Genomic DNA, 22,173 nt, shown 5'->3' on the forward strand with positions numbered 1-22,173 from the left:
GGCCGGCCAGGGAGGGACCATGGGAGGTTGGCTCCAGGGTGTGTCCAGCCCATCTCACCCAGTCCCGCCCCCATCAGGCACCTTCTAATTAACTTCCTTTAGGACAGATAAAGAGAGATCCCATATGTTCTTCACCAAGTTTCCTCCAATGGTAACATCTTGAAAATAAATAATATAATATCACAAGGATATGGAATTGATACAATCCACCAATCATATTCAGATTTCCCCAGTTGTACTTGTCCTCCTCTCTGTGTGTTTAGCTATATACTATGCTCTCATCTGTGTGGCTTGTATATTTGCCCCTACAGTCAAGAACAGAATAGTTCCATCATGATAAGGAGGCCTCGTGTTTCTCTTCTGTAACCACACCTGCCCCCTCCCTCCCTCTCACATCATTCCTAAATCTTAGCAACCACTAAACTGATCTTCATTTACAAAGTTTTATCATTTCAAAAATGTTATACAAATGGATTCATACAGTGTACTAGTATAACTTTCTAAGATTGGCTTTTTCCCTTCAGCAAAATTCCCTGGAAATTCATCCAAGTTGTGGCATGAATCAATAATTCATTCCTTTCATTACTGAGTAGTATTCTAGGATATGGACATACCACAGTTGATTTAACCATTCATCGGTTGAAGGACATATGGGTTCTTGTGTGTTTCTGTCTAATACAAATTAAGTTGCTATTAACATTCAAGTACAGGTTTTCAGTGAATATAAGTTTTTATTCTATGAAATGTATGCCTAAGAGAGCAAGTAGTGGGTCATACAGTGATTAAACATTAGTTTTAAAGGAAACTGTCCAACTTTCCCAGAGTGGCTGCAACATTTTACATCTCACCAGCAATTACATACAACTGATTAACAATTCAGTGTCTCCTCATCCTTGCCAGCACTAACTTTTGTCACGATTTTTTATTTTAGCCATTCTGCTGGGCATGTAGTGATATCACATGGCAGTTCAATTTGCATGCCCCTAATGGCCAGTGATGTTGAACATCTCTTCGCATGCTTATTTGCCATCTGTATATATATCTTCCTCAGAGAAATGTCTGTGCATGTGTTTTGCCTATTTTCTGATTGAATGATTTGGACTTTACTGCTGAGTTTTAGAGTTCTTCATATATTCTAGATACTAGGCTTCTGTCAGATATGTTGTTTGCAGATACTTTCTACAAATCTTTTCATTCTCTTAACAGGATCTTTCTCAAAACAAAAGGTTTTAACTTTGATGAGGTCTAATTTATTAATATTTTCTTTCATGGATCATGCTCTTGGTGTGAAGACTAAAAATTCTTTGCCTAGCCTGAGGTCTTCTAGATTTCTTTCCTGTATTTCTTTCTAGAAGTTTTATGTTTTACCTTTAAGTTGATGCTCCATTTTGAGTTAATATCTGCATGAGTGAGATGTAGGTTGAGGTTCACTATTTTGCCTATGAATGTCCAGTTGCTCCAACCATTTATTGAAAGGCTCTATTTCCTCTATTATTTTTGCACTTTTGTTAAAAATCAGTTTGGTATATTGCATGAGTATATTTCTGGGTTCTACATTCTATTCCGTTGGCCTATATGTCTATTCCTCCATCAAAGCCATACTGTCTTGATTAATGCAGCTACAGAGTAAGCTCTATTCCCACTTAAACTTTTTCAAGATTGTTTTAGCTCTTCTAAGGCCTGTGTCTTGACATACAAATTTTAGAATAAGCTTGACATTCTTTGAATGTAACCAGTGATATTGCTGAACAATAGTTCTAGAAGTTTTTTTGTAGATATCTTGGGGTTCCTATGTAGACAATATGTTACCTACAGAAAAGGACAGTTCTATTCCTTCTTTTCCAACTTGTATGCCTTTTATTTCCTTCATTGTCTTGTTGCCATAGGTAAAGCTTCTGGTAGTATGCAGAATAAGAGTGGTTAGAAGGGATGTCCTTATCTCTTTCTTGATCTTAGGAGGAAATTAATCAACCTTTCACTATTAAGTATGATTTTAGCTGTAGGTGTTATGATGATGTAAGTTATGCAGTTCCCCTTTATTCCTATTTTGCTGAGAGTTTTGTTTTTTTAAATCATGAGCAGATGTTGGCTTTGGTCAAGGCCTTTTCTGCACAATTGATATGACCATATGATTTCTCTTCTTTACCTGTTGATATGCTGGACTATACTGAATGCTTTGTATTTTACTGCTTACATTGATTTTCTAATGTTGAACCAGACTTGTATACCTAGAATAACCCACCCCCCCTTGACCATAATGAATAACTCTTTAATACATTGCTGGATTCAGAGTACTCATGTTTTATTGAGGATTTTTGCATCTTTGTTCATGATATGTAGATTTTTTATACTGCCTATTTGGTTTTGGTGTTTTGGTTTTTGAGGAACTACTGTCCTCATAAAATGAATTAGAAAGTGATCCCTCCTCTTCTATTTGTTTAAATAAATTTGTTTAGTTATTCTTTGAATGTTTAGTAAAATTCTCCATGGAGCAATCTGGGCCTGGGTATTTCTTTTTCAGAAGTTTTAAAATTATTAATTCAATTTATTCACATTGTCTATTTTATCTTGGCCGAGTTTTGGTAACTTGTAGTTTTTGTGCAAATTATCCATTTTTTTCTAAGTTGTCAAATTTATGACTGTAAGTTGTCCACTATATTCCTTTATTATCTTTTTAATGACTACTAGATCTAATGTGATGTCCTCTATTTTTCTGATAGAAAATTAAGGCTGTTTTTCCTTTGTGAATGCTATTTTTGCCTTCATCAGCCTTTCAAGAGGTTTTACCAATTCGAGTCCCCCCCCCAAAAAAGAGCTTTTTGTCTCATTGGCTTCCTATGTGTTTTTTTCTATTTTCAATTTCATTGATTTATGCTCTTTTTTAAAAAAATATATATTTTATTGATTTTTTACAGAGAGGAAGGGAGAGGGATAGAGAGTTAGAAACATCGATGAGAGAGAAATATCGACCAGCTGCCTCCTGCACACTCCCTACTGGGGATGTGCCTACAACCAAAGTACATACATGCCCTTGACTGGAAGGACTCGAACCTGGGACCCTTCAGTCCACAGGCCGACGCTCTATCCACTGAGCCAAACCAGTTAGGGCTGATTTATGCTCTTTTCTGAATTGTTTCCTTTGCTTTGGATTTATTTTGCTTCTAGTTCTAGTTTCTTGGGACAAGAACTAAGATTGTTGATTGAATACCTTTCCTTGTTTCCAACATAAGCATTTAGTACTATAAATGTCACTCCCAGCACTGTTTTAGCTTCATCCCACATAGTTTGATATGTAGTGTTTTTGTTTTCACTCAGTTTTAAGTACTTTTTATTTCCTTTGAGACTTCTTCTTTGACCTCTGGATTATTTAGGACTGTGCTGTTTAAATTCCATGTGTTAGACATATTCCTGCTGTCTTTCTTTTATTAATTTCTAGTTTGATTTTACAGCAGTCAGAAGACAAACTGTGTGATTTCAATTAGTTGATTTTAGATTAGTTGAGCTTTATCACCCATTTTATGGCCTATCTTGAATATTTTGTGAGCACTGGAAAAATGTGTATTCTACTGTTCTGGTGGGGAGTGTTATGTCTACATCAATTTCATCCTGATGGTTGATTGTGTTGTTCAGACCTTCTCTGTTCTTGCTGACTTTATGTCCAGTAGTTCTATCAGTTGCTGAGAGGGAAATGTTGAGGTCCCCAACTATAATTTTGTATTGATCCATTTGTTTGTTTGTTTGTTTGTTTTGATTCTATCAGTTTTGGCTTCGTGTCTTTTAAGGCTGTATTGGTTTGTGCACACATACATATATTTTCCTTTTTATTTTCCTGGTGGATTGATTCTCTTATTATTATGTAAATTTCTTTGCTCTGAAGTCTACTTTACCAGTTATTAACATAGCCAGCTCAGCTTTTTAATATTTATATGGTATGTCTTTTACATCCTTTTATTTGAACGCCCCCCTGTCATTGTACATGAAGTGAGTTTATTGTAAGCAGCATAAAACTGAGTCGCGTTCTTCTATTCACTCTACCAATATATATTTTTTCTGTAATTAGCAGTTGCTGAGAGGGAAATGTTGAGGTCCCCAACTATAATTTTGTATTGATCCATTTGTTTGTTTGTTTGTTTGTTTTGATTCTATCAGTTTTTGCTTCGTGTCTTTTAAGGCTGTATTGGTTTGTGCACACACACATATATTTTCCTGGTGGATTGATTATCTTATTATTATGTAAATTTCTTTGCTCTGAAGTCTACTTTACCAGTTATTAACATAGCCAGCTCAGCTTTTTAATATTTATATGGTATGTCTTTTACATCCTTTTATTTGAACGCCCCCCTGTCATTGTACATGAAGTGAGTTTATTGTAAGCAGCATAAAACTGAGTCGCGTTCTTCTATTCACTCTACCAATATATATTTTTTCTGTAATTAGAACATTTACATTTAAAGTGATTATTGATGTTAGCACTTACTCCTGTTATTTTATTATTTTCTATATGTTTTCATTGGTCTTGTTCCTCTGCTTCTCTTTTCTTGCCTTTCTCCAGGTTATTTTAACTTTTAAATATAATTTTATCTTGGTTCATTTGTTGTGCTTTTGAATGTATCTCTTCATACGGTTTTGGTAATGGTTGCTCTGCGTATCACAACATATGTATGTGATTTATAAAAGTGCACTAGCAATCAATATTTTCTACTTTGAGAGAAACTTCACTTCTATTTAGGTGCCTTCACCTTCCTCCCTTTTAAATATTATTGCCTTAAGTACACGACAGTGCTATATTTTTTGTTTCAATTATCAAATATGATTAATAAATTGTATGAGGAAAGGATAGTCTATTATATCTACTCATATTTTTGCTCTTATTTCCTTTCTTCCTGATGTTCCAAGATTCCTTCTTTCATGATTTCCTTTTGCTTGAAGAACTTAATAGAGCCAATATAAGAGCAGGTCTTCTAGCAACAAATTCTTTTAAATTTTATTTGTCTGAGAATATTTTCATTTCCCTTGCATTTCTGAAGGATAGGTTTATCAGATACAAAATTTGTGGTTGATGGCTCTTTACTTGTCACACATACAAAATATTGTGCCCCTTTTTTTCCTGGCCTTCTTGGTTATAGATGAGAAATCTTCTGTCAAATCCACTGTCAATTTGGTGTCATTTCTTTCAGGCTATTTTCAAGATTTTTTTCCTTGGTCTTTGATTTTTAAATGTTTAACTATGATGTGCCTTCACATGAGTTTCTTTGAGATTATCCTGTTTGGAGTTTACGTAGCTTCTAAAATCTGTGTATTTGTATTTTTCATCAAATTTTGGAAGTTTTCAGCTACTATTTCTTCACATAGTCTTTCACTTCCTCCTCTCCTTGGGGAGTTCTTATGATACTATATTGGATCTTTTGTCATTGTCCCACTGGTCCCTGTGTTTCTTTTCTTTGTTTAGCCTATTTTTTCTCTGTTGTTCAGATTGGCAGAATTCTATTGTTTGACCTCAAGTTCACTGATACAATCCTGCTATCTCCATTCTACTATTGAGCCTATTCAGCGAGTTTGGTTTTAGAGAGAAGGAGGGAGGGAGGGGGAGAGAGAGAGAGAGAGAGAGAGAGAGAGAGAGAGAGAGAGAGAGAGAGAGAGAAAGAAACACCTCCATATAAAGGATGTGAGAGAGAAACATCACATTGATTGGTTGCCTCCCAACCATGGAACCTGTAACTTGGGTATGTGCCCTGACCAGGAATCTAACCTGAAATCTTTTTGGTGTACAGGACAATGCTCCAACCAAGCCACAATGACAACGACCAGGGTGGTTTTGTATATTTTTAAGAGTCTTATTTCACCTTCCTTTTTGAAAGAACATATAGATTCTTCAAACATATAGATTATACAATGACAGGTTTTTCTTTCAGAACTTTAAAAAAAATGTTACTCCGCTGTATTTCCGCTCGCATCATTTGTGACGGGAAGCCTACTGTCATCTTTATACCATTCCTCTGTGCATAGCATGTCTTCTCTCTCCCTATTCTTTTCTCTTTGCCATTGTTTCTGAGCAGTTTCATTCTGATGTGACTTGGTGTGGTTTTCTTTATATGTCTTGTGTTTGGGATTCAGTACGTTTCTTGGATCTGTGGGTTTATAGTTTTAATACAAGTTGGAAAATTTCTGGCCACTATTTCTTCAATTACACATTTAGTAGACTACTTGAACTTTTCCTCAGCTCACTGATACCTCTTTTTTTGTTTGATTTTTTGTTTTGATTCTTTTTCTTCTCTGTATTACATTTGGATAGATTCAATCTTTTGTTCTGCAATATGTGATCTGCTATCTATCCCATTCCATGTATTTTTCATCTCATACACTGTAGTTTTCATCTTTACAAGTTCTATTTGTATCTTACTTGAATCATCCATGTTTCTCCCTAACTTTGCATAGGTATCTAGTACAATAACATTAACTGTTTTAATGCACTAACATCTGAGCCAGTTGTGGGTATGTTTTTATTTTTCTGCTTACATTTTCTCATTATGCACCTGTATTTTCGGGCTTCTTGCACACCTGTACTACCTGATTGAATACCAGACATTTTCAATTTCACTTTGTTGAGTGGTGGACATGTTTGCTTTCCTATACTTATTCTTGAGGTTTGCTCAGGGATTCAGTATAGATCTTTGGAAACAGTTTGGTCCTTTTGGTTCTTGCATTTAAGATTTCCTAGGCAGAGCTGGATCAGTGTTTGGTTGCTCCCGATACTGAGGCAAGACCCTTTTGCATACTCCAGCCAATGCCCATAGAGTAATAAGGTTTTCCAGTCTAGTTTATGGGAATCCTCACTATTCCCATCTCTGTGTGGACTCTGGGTTCTGTTCCCTACAATCCTCTTGGATGATTCATTCCCCAGAATCTAGTAGTTTCATCACATGCAAGTACTAATCAGTATTCTGGCTCACTCCTCAGGACAGACAATGAGATGAAAAACACATTCTCGAAAAGGGCATTCTTGAAATATATATCCTCAGGTCAAGACTGGAAAATTTAAAAATAGAATTTTATTTACTTTCTCCCATTAGCCCATTAGAGTGAATTGCTTTATCAGATGGTCACGTGGTTATATGGTCAAAGAAGTTAGAAGACAACTACCCAGTATCTGAATTTTTTTGAAAGTATCCCACATATGTCCATAAACAGCAGTGGCTAACAGATTTCACATATAGATCCCCTGGGTTGCTTGTTAAAAATACGGATTCCTGAAGTTTGGCAAAATGTTGATAATTGTTTAATTTGACTGATGGGTACATGGGGGGATGAGTACTCTTCTACTTTTGTTAAGTTTGAAACTTTCCACAATAAAAACCTGAGCAGAAAACAAAATATAGCAAGGCCTTGGGGTTCTGTGCCTAGAGCCTGACTCAGTAGTTACGGAGGGGGACTCAGGAATCTGCATGCTCACCTGGGCCCTAGCCCAGGGGTCCCTGACAGACACTGGTGTACTCACGGTCAAGGGATCCATTCGCGCGACTTCATTGGCTTTATGTTTGCTGTTTTCCCAGTCAAGGTGTGGTTCCTGGGCCTCCGGACTGTCACGTGCAGTTAAGTGAACACTCTTCTCAGCTCATCAAGCTCTTACCTGCTCAGCCTCCGGAGGACAGGCGTCCTTGGAGCCCAATTGGTAGGAGTGGAACTCTCCTCCAGTTAAAGAAGCAAGTTCCTTCAGAAAGTCATTCGCCATCTTGTCATTGTAATTGAAGGAAATGGTGTAAATAGGAATTTTCTGAAAAAATTTGACTTGGTCTATAACCATTTCCGGTGGCTGAAATGATAAGTTTTGAGAGAGAGGCAAGAGGAGATGGAAAGAAAGAAAAAGAGAAAGAAAAAAAAAAGATGTAAAATCCCTTAGCATTTGCTCGAAGATAGTGAAACCTCAGCTGGTAATTTCCTATGCAGCAAGCAGTGAGTGGCTTCTCAGCAAGGTATCAATTCAAGTCAGTACGGAAAGCCAGCACTGCCAGACAGTGTGAGCACAGAGACCGAGGACATGGTCCTCACCCTCTGAGGGTGGGAGAAAGAATCCGGGAGAAACATTTAGCAAACCAAGTCCCTCAGCTTTAGGTGCGCCTAAACTGAGGATCCATGCTTTTAAGGTGTTGGGCTTTGCATGAGACCCCTACAGGACTGCAGTCAGAGGCCAGGAGTAGAACTTCCTGACAATAAGGATTCCACAGAGTGGGGACCCTGGATATTCACGTGGCTTCCAAAGATCTCCACCAACAGAGCAATTTCCAGCTTCAGACAAGCCATGGTCAGTGTGTCTCCCACAGAGAGCAAACAAAGAGCCATTAAGTGTCCTTCTGTGTGCTGGGCACCCTGTTGGGGCACAATGTCCCAGTTAATCCTCACAGCATCTTGTGAAGTAGATTCAATATCCTGCTAGCAGGGGTGTTATTTGCTACATCTTCTTGCGGTGTGTGTGTGTGTGTGTGTGTGTGTGTGCGTGTGTGCGTGCTATTTGGCAGTATCTATCAAAACATATACCTTTTGCCTGAGTCCATCTCTCAGAATTTACCCTACACACATACTCATACATGTGCACAACGATATAGACTAGTAGGCACAGTTACTTTTGCAACGTTGTTCATAACAGAAAGATTGAAAACAACCTAAATGTCCATCTTCAGGGGACATGGCTAAGTAGCCACGTGAAAGAATAATAGGCAGCTATAAGACAATGAGGAAGCTCTGTATATTGTTTTATTAATAAAGGTCCTCAGAGCTGTGGTGTAACATGCTGCCACTTGTATATTTTAAAGAAAACGTATGTATAAGTACATATCTGCTGGCAAACAAACTATCTCTGAAAGAGGAGAGGAGACACTGGTAACATCCATTGCCTCTTAGCTGGTGAACAGGAAGTAGAAGGAGAATTTTCTCTATATGTTATTTTGTACCTTTGTAATTTACACCATGTCAGTGTATTTCTATTCAAAAATTACATAAACAAACTAATTTTGAAGGTGAATGTTTTATGAAATCTATAATGGAATATAGTGCAGTCATTGAGAATGATGTTTCTTAAGAATTTCTCATGACTTGAAAAATTTGCACATACTAGATATTTTAAAAGCAAAATTGACTTGTGAATGATTTAACTTTTGTTCTTTCTTATGCTTATGCTGGTCTATATCTTCTAAATTGCAATAAAATCAGTGGGAGTTAGCTAAGAAGAAAAGGACCTTGTCCAGATGACTTTCAAGTCAGGCCCCCAGCCCCCGTTTCTAGGGGCTTCTGGCCATCCAGGAACTACAAGTGCTCAAACTCGGCTTCCTCCACCAGCAACCTCCAAGCCTTCATTAAATCAAGTCAGTTGACAACATAATCGTTAGAACCAGAAATCAGTCAGCTTGACCTCTTTCTCCCTTGCTCCCACTTCTCCTCACTGGGCCGGCCCCACAAGCCCCTCCCAAATCGGTCACCAAGTCCTTTGAGCCACTTCCATGATCTCATCTCAGAAGAGAGTGTCCTTGTCCCCCTTTCTGATGCTCCTACCTGAGGTGGGCCCTGACCAGTGATCAAGGTCTCTCTGCCCCTGGCACTGACAGGCATATGTCTAACACACAGGTGGACAGAACCATACGCTCCTCTGAGCACCCCTCCCTGCCTGTGGTGAAATCCACCCTTTCCAGGTGGCCGTCTAGGACCTTCACAATCTCCCCAACCTAACTTTCCAGGCTTTGCCTGACACTCTTCTCTCATTGCCTTGTTCTCACACTGTTTCTCCGAACAGCCCCTCTGCTCCTCCTACCCAGGATACCAGCCACCTCCTCCGTTTACAACATTCCTTCTCCTCTTTCCAGACGCAGCGGGACGTCCCCTCCTCGGTGGAAACGTGCCTGGCTTCTCACATCGCAGAGCACCAGCACGCCCATCTGTCGGGTCACTGGACGCCCCTGCACGTCCCTTGCAGTGCCCGCTTCCCTAAGCAGGGACCGAGGCACCTTTGCAGCCTCACACCTGGCGCCACACGTAGGACATCACAGGGCACAACACTCTGCTTCTGAGAGAAAGTGCAGTGACGTGGACGGGAAATCATGTCAAGTACAACTTTACATACTCGGTCTCGGCCACGGTAAGTCTAACGCCGCGGCGAGCCCAGCTGCTCTGCTATGTAATCCCTGGACCACTGGGCACAGGGTATTGCACACTGTTGGCCCAGCTGTCTTCACATGCACACAGCTCACAATGAAGGAAACGAGTGGCTACCAATTCACTCTAGTGGTTAATTTACATGGCCTGGCCTGCAAATTTGTGTATTTACTTAATGCCCAGAGCATTAGACTTTCATTCACAAAGCTCAAAAGAAGAACAGACTCCGCTGAAACTTTCAAATATTTCCAGTCAGGCTAAACAAAACAAAGAACATTTCACTAGCAAGGCATGCTTCCCTTTAAGTGATCACCGAGTTAACATTAGGGGTAAAACCACGGGCGTGTGCAGTGACATGTTTAGATTCAGAGTCCCCGGAGGAAAAAAGAAAAAGACTCTTCTCCCTCTTCGTTTATAATAAAATGTAAACCAGAGTTCAATGGAAGGCGGAGAGCTCCTTACATGGCTTGGTCTCCAGGCCTGTGGGTGTGTGGCCATTGACCAGACAGCACTCAAGGCCACATACATTGTCCTCAATGCTTCCTTAGACAAAGGAATTGCTCCAGTATTTTCTCACCTCGGTTTGGAGACCCTCAGCCAAGGAAACACCTTTCGACAGCTTTTAGATGGCAGGTTAAAAGGCCCCAATCCCTTCCCAGCATCGAGTGTCAGGGCATTGGGGAGTCCCTCTTTGTCCCCAGCTCTGATCAGTACCTGGTCAGGTCTCCCGTCTGTCAAAAGGTAGATTGCTTGTGTTTCTTTATCAGCAAAAGCAATCTGCAGGGCATGCAGAGTGTTTGTGGAACTCCCGACCTACAGAAAAGAGGGAGAGGTAGCCGGCACGCACTTGAATCTCAAGAAAGATCTCAAACCAATGTTACGTTCTGCTCCCAGAAAGAAAGGGAAGTGCTTGTGAAATAAAAGATGCATGAAATGATATTGAGATAATAATTTAAGCCCAGGCATCCCAAGAAGCCAGCCCCTGGGCGTGCCGTCAGGCCTCTCTCCGCGGTCCCGGGGCTGCGGGAAGCCAGGGCCGGGCCTCCCTGTCCTGACGGCAGAGCTCTGAGTGCAGGTCCCTGAGAGGCACTAACGCAGCCACTGCTCATTCAGCTGCCAGCACGGCTTAACCCTGCAGCCTGGGCACACCCCGGCGGGGATGTGTTTGTTTCAAACCAGGACTGATTCATGACACCCGTGTTCACAAACACGAGTGAGCCATCGTTAGCAATCTGGAGGTTCAACAAAGAAACCGTAAGTTTTAAAAACTCCTATGGTTTCTGCCAAGGGATGCAGAGCACTGGCAGGAGTGCCACTCCCAAACTCGCAGTGAAAATGCCAGACAAGTGGCAGGCCCCGGACAGCTGTCACACCCACCAGAGGGCACAGGGCAGCAACGGGCCAAAATACGGGGCGGGGCGGCACCTGCAGTCAGGCGGGGCGCACTGGCTTTCCGGGCCAGGATGCAGCCAGACACTCGTAAGAAGAGTTTTTCGGGGATGACTGCGAGTCGGTGGAGGCTGCCCAGGGGTACTCGGCCTGGGTGCCACAGCTACAGGGGAATCTGTGCTCTCGTGGCTTTTTCACCACAAACCCCCGGTGCTCACAGAAGAGCCTGGGGGAGTCCCAAGAACGTCTCCTTCACGGTGCAGGATGGGGGAGAGGAACAGCGGCCTGAATCCCCAGAGACCCTCCCTCTGCCTCCCCACAGACCCAAAGCCTTAGTCTGCACGTGGTGGGGTGGGGAGAAGGGCACCTGCCACCCTTGGGCCCCGGTGGGAACCAGCACAGCTGAGGAAGGAAGGAGGGAGCAGCAAGCCCTCGACACCTGCGGAGGAACAGGCGGGGCTGGGCTCGGAGCTGCAGAGAGACCCACCCCCTCGAAAGACACCGACCACCGTGACGGGGCCCATGTGGCCTGAGGAATCCAGGTGAGTGTGTGTGTGAAGCCACTGCCATCCTCGCAGCTCAAAGCACGTTCCCGGGATTTCCCCAGGGTCAGCTCAGCAGGGATCAAGCGGCTGCTTCTCCCAGCCCCCCTCCTTCTCACCTTCATGTCTCTAACCCAGGACCCAGCCCCTTGCAAGTTATCTTCATTGATGTCAACAAGTCTTTCCCGCCAAGCAACTGCGTGAGCATCAAACTGCACAAAATTGAACTTCCTTTTAAATTTCAGCTGTTCCTGTAAGAGACAATTATTATTTAACCATCAAACCACTCAAATGTAAGAAAATATTAGGACAGGTCATGGTTTGATAAGTTTTAATCACCATGATATCTATTTTCAGTTCTAGAAGGTAAAAATTACATTCAACAAAGAAAATCTTTTCTGATACAGAAGGCTTTTAAGTAAGTTATACACAGTTTAGATAGTAAACCTTTACAAATGTATATAAGCATGAATATATACTATGTATCATATATGTATACTAGAGACCTGGTGCATGAAATTCATGCACTGGGGGGGAGGGAGTTGTCCCTTAGCCCAGCCTGCACCCTCTCATATCTGGGACCCTTCGGGGGATGCCCACAGTCAGACATCCCTCTCACAATCCAGGACCGCTGGCTCCCAACCTCTCGCCTGCCTGCTATCTGATTGCCTCTCACCACTTCTGCCTGCCGGCCTGATCACCCCCAACTGCCCTCTCCTGCTGGCCCGGTCGCCCCCCAACTGCTCTCCCCTGCAGGCCTGGTCCCCCCCAAACTGGCCTCCCCTGCTGGCCCGGTCACCCCCAACTGCCCTCCCCTTCTGGTGTGGCCACATGGGGGGGGCCATCTTTGACCACATGGGGGCGGCCATCTTGTGTGTTTGAGTGATGGTCAATTTGCATACTGATCATGACTAATTAGCATATCCCCTTGTGGCTAATTAGCATATCTGGGCTAATTAGCATATCCCTCTTTTATTATATAGGATGTTTATATATAGTGTGACATTGAATGTTGTCTCTAAGACTGATATTAATGATACACCAAGTGCTCCCATTAAATGCAACATGCTTAAGAAAAAGAAATCCGAAGCAGAGTTCCACTTTGGCCATCTTTCTGGCAGGGCTATGACTCCGTAACTCCTCTGTTCACTTGCCCCCCATCAGCCCCTATTTCTCCGACAGGTCTCCCCAATGAGAAGCTGCACTTTGTAGTTGTCCACACCACCTCCCCCCCGCCCCATTATTTTCTGTGGTTAATACCTCACTACTGCTGGCCCATGACAGTGCTGTGATGCCCATTTCCAGGTGTGGGAACTTGGGGTTAGGACACACGGCGTCTGCGTCAGGCCTACAAGCCAGAGGCAGTGCAGGAGTGAGCACGGGACGCTCCTGATCGCCAGGCTGTGTCTGTGCGCATGCAGCACCTTCACCCACTGGGAATTATGAGACTGACGCGCTGCCTGCTGTGCTAAGAGGGTGCCAACCCACTGGGAATTAAAATTCCAGTATGACCTACAGATGAAAACCATGAAGGTGTGTGCACGCACAGACTTCAGGACAGAGAAAACCTGCAGCAGTGGACACAGAAACTCCCTTGATAACCCACGTGTTACAGAAAGGACCCACCAAAGGAAGGTCTGCTTGCCAAGGAGAACGGGCGGTTCTCGCTGGTGAAAGGAGCCTTTTCCTGAAATGACTGGCTTTCCTGTGGATTTTTTTAGTGCAAACCTTGCCGGTGCACTTCCCATTCCCACAGCAGTGAGACCAGTGGAGATGTTTTCATGATACACAGGCCCCAATGCATGGGCTAGCAGCTCATCTAACCTGCATAAACTGGATGATCTTGTCCTTCACCAAGTCCAGTTTGCCCTTCATTGAGTGAGACGTATCAATGAGGATGTAGACGCAGTCCTTATACACTTTCCCAAAGAGGATTCGACTCCCAGCCTGTAGCCATTCAATCCTAGGCAGGAAATAGATTGAACGTGAATGGTTAGGGCCTGTGGAGCGAGAGCACCTTCCTAAGAACTTCATGAGACGCCTACGGAGGCCAGAGCTGGGCTGCGTTGTTATATACAATCTCCTGTGGGTGGATTACTCATGTTGAAGGGTTTCTGTGGACAATCCTACATTTGGGCTGGTTCCCTCATTGACTCCCCCTCCCCTAACCATCATCATTCCAAATAAAACAAAACCAGGAAAATTAATGGGACAGAAAATAAATCCAATACTGGGTTCCAAAGTCAAAAGTAAATTATTTGCAGTCATCTGAGAGTCTGAAGCCCTCAGCTATGCCTTCAGACCGCTTTCCTTCTAGCCCAGCTGACCACAGTCTGCTGGTAACACCAGCGCATTCCTGGAGCCTCGATGGTCCTCATGCACAATGCCAGGCGCCCCAGACCCCTGCAGTGACCACGCGCCAGGCCTCTGTGTGTGCAGGGCTGCTTCTGGGGACGGGCTGGGCTCCCATCACAGGAGGCAAACTTAAATTCATGGCTGCAGGCAAAGCCTGGGCGAGGGAGCAGTGAATAAAAAAATACCCGAAACTGAGTTCAGAGTTCAGCAAGGTCTAGGCAACTAGAATTAGTAGGACAGACACTGCTGGAGAGTACTGAATGAAATGAAATACAGCATAATAAAATTTGTGAGAGACAGTTAAAGAGCTACTCAGAGGAAAGTTTATAAAATAAATGTTTATGCCCTAGCCGGTTTGGCTTAGTGGAAAGAGTGTCAGCCTACAGACTGAAGGGTCCTGGGTTTCATTCTGGTCAAGGGCACATGCCCATATTGCAGGCCAGTAGGGGGCATGCGGGAGGCAGCAAATCAATGATTCTTTCTCACCATTGATGTTTCTATCTCTCTCTCTCCCTCTCTCTTCTTCTCTGAAATCAATAAAAATAAAAAATAAAAAATGATAAAATAAAAGCAAAACAAAAAAACAAAGAAAAAAATAAATGTTTACACTAGAAAGAAAGATCTCAAATTAGTGATATCCATTCTAAGATACTTAAACCCAAAGTAAGGGAAAAGAAATTAAATAAAAAGGGTGAGAATAAAAAGTAATAGCATAGAAAGGAGAAAACCCTGCAGAGAAAAACACACAACAAAACCAAAAGGAAAGATGAATAAAATGGATACCTCTAGCCAGACTGCTTAGAAAATAAAGAGGACAAGTTACCAATATCAGCTCTATGAGCATTTACAGAAATTGAATACGTAATTAAAAACCTCCCCACAAAGAAAAACTCCAGGCCCAGACGGCATCAGTGGTGAATTCCACAAGCATTTAATGGAGAGATGATATCAATTCTCCACGGGAAACGGAGAAGGAGAGAAGACTTTCTAACAAACCCGGTGTGACAAGAGGGACAAAAGACCTGGCTGCTGCCAGGTGGGAATGTCTCCTAAGTAGCATCCTTTCCCCCAGACCTGAAATCCAAACAATTCTCCCCAAAAGTCAACCTTGAAACTATAGGCAGAGATGACTCCAGACATAAGGATTTGTTTTTCTGAGTAACCCTTCACCAATAACCCATCACCAACTGGGTTTTGAGAAGTTGGAGCTCCAAAGACTTAATATGGAGACAGGTGTCTGCAGCCTATACCTTTACAGCAGAGAACACAGAAGGAAGTAGGAAACTCTCATTTCCAAGTGACTACTGCAGGCGGTACTCACCTATACTCATTACATTTAGTCTCTAATCTAATCCATAGAACACATTTCTAAATGGCATTATATTCCCACTTTATAATCGAGGAAACTGATGCACAAAAACATCAACGACCTTGCCCAGTGTCACACAGCAAGTGCAGAGCGGGGATTAGAATCCAGCTCTCTCTGACCCTGGAGCCCATGCACCTGAACGGATCTGGTCCTCATGGTCTAAGCTGTCCCTGCCTTGGGAGGTGAAAGCATGAGGTGGATCATTCCCAGGGGTCTGAGGTCACAGCAAATATTAACAGCAAGGTGGAGAGGGACCTCATGAAATTATTTTTAGCTGATTTCTAAAAGGCATATCTGTATATATAAAAGCCTAATTGACCTTTAGGACTGGTCAACTAAACAACCTCCCTCAGCCAGCCAACCTCCTGTGGTCCCTCCCCCTGGCCAGCCCGATTGGGACTGGGAGAGACAGCCCTGAGGCCACAGCAAATATTAACAGCAGGGTGGAGAGGGACCACATGAAATTATTTTTAGCTGATTTCTAAAAGGCATATCTGTATATATAAAAGCCTAATTGACCTTTAGGACTGGTCAACTAAACAACCTCCCTCAGCCGGCCAACCTCCTGTGGTCCCTCCCCCTGGCCAGCCCGATTGGGACTGGGAGAGACAGCCCAATCGGCCTGATCTCCAGCCAGGCCGAGGCTGGTACACAAATTCGTGCACCGGACCTTTAGTATCCACATCAATTTTTCCACTATAATCAAATGTTTCACATTGTAACAGTTGCCCTGAAGTGTAATATTCAAGAGGACTGATGGAATACAGTCTCACTATACCTTCGCCCACAACTCTGAGGAGAAGCACTCCTTAGCCGCTTATAGTGACGCACAACCAGCATGTTAACTACACCTTTGCTGTCTTTAAGAATCTGAATCCAAACATCTCCCTTTGGTATTAACAACAAGGCCACCAGCAAACCACCAGCAAATTGACTTAACATGTTTACTGGCCATTTCTCTTGGTTACGCTTTTACAAAGAGTTCAAGCAGATTTGAATTCAGAGAGACCAGACCTCTTGTACCCTCTGCAAACACACCGACCTGCGCCGGATCTGGGCCAGGACCGCATGGATTCTCTCGGTGTACCACGTGCACTTCTCCTTGGTAACGCAGACGTGGACCAAGCTCCCGTCCTTCCAGGGCGCGTGGACAAATCTGCTACAGTATTTCGCATGGACTGTCTTCCTGTTGGTCTCCTATGGAAAGGACAAAGGACAGGAGCCACTCAGAAACCATCCCACCACGAAAAGTCTCCAGATGGCACCTCCATCTCTGCCGTAGTCATACAGCTCATCACACTCACTCCCACGTAAAATCATTCCACTGTTGGTTCAACCAAGCGTGCACTGGGGTCTGCTCTATACGGAGGCCTGTGCTAGATGCCATGATGATGTCAGAAAGATGTGTGCAACCCCGTCTGTGCCCCAGAGAAGCTGCTGTTTGCAGCGGGGGACACCGGGGGTGAGTGCAGGCAGGAAAAGGTCTGAGGACGGCACCTCGAGGCCTTCAGCATTTAGCTGGGAAAGAACTAACAAGGAATGCTGAGAACGAGAAGGAAAAACAGGACAGTGCATTTTCTGTAAGTAAAAGAATTCAAGGAAGTACCCAAACTACATCATGTGTTGATAACAGAAAGAGACTGAGAATTGATCCCTGGATTCAGCAACTCAGGTATCCCTTCCAAGTGGGTTTTGGAGGAGAGGGGGCCTTTGCCTGACTGGAGTGCATTCAAGAGTGTGGGAGAAGCGCAGAATTGGAGAGTGGGAATGTATAAAACCCTTAGGGGATTGAGTTCTAGAGAGGAGCTGAGGAATGAGGCTAAGGAGGCAGAGCTGGAGGCCAGTAAGAGAGGAGCAAAGAGGCTACTGCCCACCCCCAGCCCACAGAAGGAGGGAGTGAACCCAGGGTCTGTGAGCGAGAACCCAAACAAGCAGGAGAAGGGAACACCTCAGATCACCTGAGGCAAGGGTGAACAGACTGTATTTAAGATGGAACAAATAACACCATGTTTATATGCTGATGGAAAAGATCTAAAAATGAGGGCAATACTGATGATACGAATTAGAAAGGGGGAGAATGAATGAATGAGGGAATTGGGATCAGTGCACACATGGAGGGGTTGGTCTTAGACAGAAGCAAGGGCAGTTCAGCCATCCTAGGAGAAATGAGAGGAGAACCTCCAGACACAGATGCTAGGATATTTGTAGCTGTTTGTAGGTGTTCATGGATGTTCACGTCAATGGTCAGTGCAAGGAGAACAAGGTCGCCTGCCGAGAGCGAGCATGGAGAAGATGCTGAAGTTGGAGGAGGGGGGAGCAGGTAGACGGCTGGCAGGATGAGAGTCTGCGTGGACTGGGAGAGGACATGGGACTGTGCTGCAGCACAAAAGACCCGCCTGAAGTTACAGGTCAGGGATTGAAGGTGAAGCCAGACGCATGGCTGTGTTTTTCTCCTACTTTGCCCACTGTAGTCACTGCACAGGTATAAGGCAGAAATGGCAGAAGTGGATTTAACCAGGGGTGGGGTTTTGCCAGGGAGTGCAAGAATGTAAGAGAGAAAGTAGCCGAGGATGTGTGAGAGGGACTAAAGGATAGAGAGAACAGAGAAAAGATGGCAGAAACAACAAATCGGACATCCCAGTGGGGTTGAAAGGTTGATGCAATTAGGACAGCAGAGGAAATGACCTAAGAATAAGTGATCAAACAGTGGACCTTTGGAATTGATTATATGGGTTATGATTACACAGCTATTTGTAATGACAATGTCAATGGTAGCCTATGATGGAAGTGGTGTATAGGGAGTAGAGGAGAACGTCGTTGGAGAAGAGTAGGTCAGCAGACGTGGACCAAGCTCCCGTCCTTCCAGGGCGCGTGGACAAATCTGCTACAGTATTTCGCATGGACTGTCTTCCTGTTGGTCTCCTATGGAAAGGACAAAGGACAGGAGCCACTCAGAAACCATCCCACCACGAAAAGTCTCCAGATGGCACCTCCATCTCTGCCGTAGTCATACAGCTCATCACACTCACTCCCACGTAAAATCATTCCACTGTTGGTTCAACCAAGCGTGCACTGGGGTCTGCTCTATACGGAGGCCTGTGCTAGATGCCATGATGATGTCAGAAAGATGTGTGCAACCCCGTCTGTGCCCCAGAGAAGCTGCTGTTTGCAGCGGGGGACACCGGGGGTGAGTGCAGGCAGGAAGAGGTCTAAGGACGGCACCTCGAGGCCTTCAGCATTTAGCTGGGAAAGAACTAACAAGGAATGCTGAGAACGAGAAGGAAAAACAGGACAGTGCATTTTCTGTAAGTAAGAGAATTCAAGGAAGTACCCAAACTACATCATGTGTTGATAACAGAAAGAGACTGAGAATTGATCCCTTGATTCAGCAACTCAGGTATCCCTTCCAAGTGGGTTTTGGAGGAGAGGGGGCCTTTGTCTGACTGGAGTGCATTCAAGAGTGTGGGAGAAGCCCAGAATTGGAGAGTGTGAATGTATAAAACCTTTAGGGGATTGAATTCTAAAGAGGAGCTAAGGAATGAGGCTAAGGAGGCAGAGCTGGAGGCCAGTAAAGGGTGAACAGACTGTATTTAAGATGGAACAAATAACACCATGTTTATATGCTGATGGAAAAGATCTAAAAATGAGGGCAATACTGATGATACGAATTAGAAAGGGGGAGAATGAATGAATGAGGGAATTGGGATCAGTGCACACATGGAGGGGTTGGTCTTAGACAGAAGCAAGGGCAGTTCAGCCATCCTAGGAGAAATGAGAGGAGAACCTCCAGACACAGATGCTAGGATATTTGTAGCTGTTTGTAGGTGTTCATGGATGTTCACTTCAATGGTCAGTGCAAGGAGAACAAGGTCGCCTGCTGAGAGCGAGCACAGAGAAGACGCTGAAGTTGGAGGAGGGAGGAGCAGGTAGACGTCTGGCAGGATGAGAGTCTGCGTGGACTGGGAGAGGACATGGGACTGTGCTGCAGCACAAAAGACCCGCCTGAAGTTACAGGTCAGGGATTGAAGGTGAAGCCAGACGCATGGCTGTGTTTTTCTCCTACTTTGCCCACTGTAGTCACTGCACAGGTATAAGGCAGAAATGGCAGAAGTGGATTTAACCAGGGGTGGGGTTTTGCCAGGGAGTGCAAGAATGTAAGAGAGAAAGTAGCCGAGGATGTGTGAGAGGGACTAAAGGATAGAGAGAACAGAGAAAAGATGGCAGAAACAACAAATCGGACATCCCAGTGGGGTTGAAAGGTTGATGCAATTAGGACAGCAGAGGAAATGACCTAAGAATAAGTGATCAAACAGTGGACCTTTGGAATTGATTATATGGGTTATGATTACACAGCTATTTGTAATGACAATGTCAATGGTAGCCTATGACGGAAGTGGTGTATAGGGAGTAGAGGAGAACGTCGTTGGAGAAGAGTAGGTCAAGAGATGAAAGGTCGGGGCCATCTACATGGTATTGACATCACTAGGAATTGAAACAGGGCCAGTGACAGCAGCCACAAGCTTAATCGCCAAGCACTGATGGAGGTGGCCTGGATCACTGTAGATGACAGCCACAGAAGGTGTAGTGGATGGTACATTCTAATGACATGGGAAGAGGGCAGGAGAATGACCAAGAAGCAGCAAAGAGGCTACTGCCCACCCCTGCCCACCCCCAGCCCACAGAAGGAGGGGAGTGAACCCAGGGTCTGTGAGCGAGAACCCAGACAAGCAGGAGAAGGGAACACCTCAGATCACCTGAGGCTCCAGGGGTTTGCTGATGACTTCTAGGTTCAGAGGGCACAGTGGGCGGGTTCTGGGAGTCAGGGAGAAAGGGAGGAGGCTCGGGAAAGGGAGGTCAGAGCCACACACGAGTGAGATTCAGGGGCCCTGTGGTGACTGATGCGAACCGGGTTGAGGGCATTGATGAAATCAGCCCTGATGCCGCCGAGGCGGGCAGAGGGGAAGCACATCTCCCCGCAGCCCCAGGGGAAGGATGTCCTCTCATTCTCACCACGGTCCTGGGATGGCACCCACGAGAGTTCTGTCTACTCAACCCCAACACGCGGCCTCTGCCAACTGTGCCTTACACACTCCCAAGTAGAAACACACCAAACCATATGGTATGTGAATCCAGGGTTAGGCAGCAGAGTCTCAGAATGGGGAAAGCACCGTGTGAGAGCCAAGCAGATCTGAGGTCAACCCCGGCCTCCACCTGCCATGAGGTGGCAGGTGAGTTGCCTCACCTTTCGGAGGCCCTGTGACTTCGCTTTGTCACATTTGATATGAGAGCGCAAACATGCCACTTCTGTATAAAGCACATGGGCATTCCATAAGTGCTCATTTCTGAGTTCTCGTGCGTTTAGTAAAGAAGGCAGGCAACGTCTGCTGGGTGTCTCCTGGGCACCAGGCACTGTGCTCAGACATGCATTTCTTTTCATTTGGACTTTACACCACCTACTACAGATGTGGAGAGTGAGACTAAAAGAGGCTGAATTATTTGCTCAACATCTCATAATTAGTAACTGGTAGAAACAGTGTTCACACCCAGGTCTCCTCGCTCCAAATCTGGTGCACCTTCCACCAAACCAGACTGCCTGGTATAGAGTAAGGGCTCCGTAAACATTTGTTAGAGGAAGAGATGGTGCGACCAGAGTGGGTTTGGGAACGTCAGGCCTGGCTTTGTACGTGAGCAGCACAGGCAACCGTGCCTGTGATGTGATTTCAGGGGTGCCCTGAAATTTCATGTTACTAGACTTTGCCTGAAATGTCCTAATTAGAAACACATTCTGTCTCCTCCTCCCACCTGCTCATTATCTTGGAAATGCTACACAGCGAGGCCTTTTTAGTCATTTATTTCTCAGTGCAAACGAGTTTCCTAGATCAGTACCTACAAACTGGTTTTTATAGTTAAGAGTTTATGAGGCCCTGCCCATGGTAGTCTGGGAGAACCCTAAATAATCTATCTCTTTCATAGCCTCAGGCTCTCCCTACCTTATACACATCACAATTTTAGGCATAAATCTGGTTTCAGATATGTCACCCCAAATACTAAAAATAAAATTGTCCCTTTTTTCATCAATATTTGGGAAAGAGGATAGCTGCGCTGTATACTTCTCAACTTTTACTACATTATTATTTATTAGCACAAGAAAATTGAGGCAAAATATTCCTCATAAGCCAAATTATTCAAACTTTCCCTATAAAATTTCACATAAAACTATCGAGGGAAGAAGGAGAAAATCCGTGTTGGAGAGGCCTGAGGGCACTTCCGCGTGGCCAGGAAGGGGCAGTGAGCTAGGTCCAATGGGAAGGATTCATATTCTTTTATTATTATTACTAGAGGCCCAGTGCACAAAAATTTGTGCACTCAGGGGGGGAA

The 22,173-nt window shown here is 44.2% G+C and overlaps 1 protein-coding gene across 1 annotated transcript in view; it reads right to left on the minus strand.

Moving 5' to 3' along the window:
- The window catches only part of VWA3B (von Willebrand factor A domain containing 3B), a 151,194-nt gene that overhangs the window by 66,380 nt on the left and 62,641 nt on the right, over window positions 1-22,173 (minus strand). The window contains 5 exon segments of the mRNA XM_014536417.1: window positions 7,628-7,810; window positions 10,855-10,953; window positions 12,191-12,322; window positions 13,896-14,034; window positions 16,838-16,992. Coding sequence (XP_014391903.1) covers window positions 7,628-7,810; window positions 10,855-10,953; window positions 12,191-12,322; window positions 13,896-14,034; window positions 16,838-16,992 — 708 coding nt within the window.

The sequence above is a fragment of the Myotis brandtii genome, unplaced genomic scaffold, assembly GCF_000412655.1.
Source record: "Myotis brandtii unplaced genomic scaffold, ASM41265v1 scaffold1612, whole genome shotgun sequence".
NCBI lineage: Eukaryota > Metazoa > Chordata > Mammalia > Chiroptera > Vespertilionidae > Myotis > Myotis brandtii.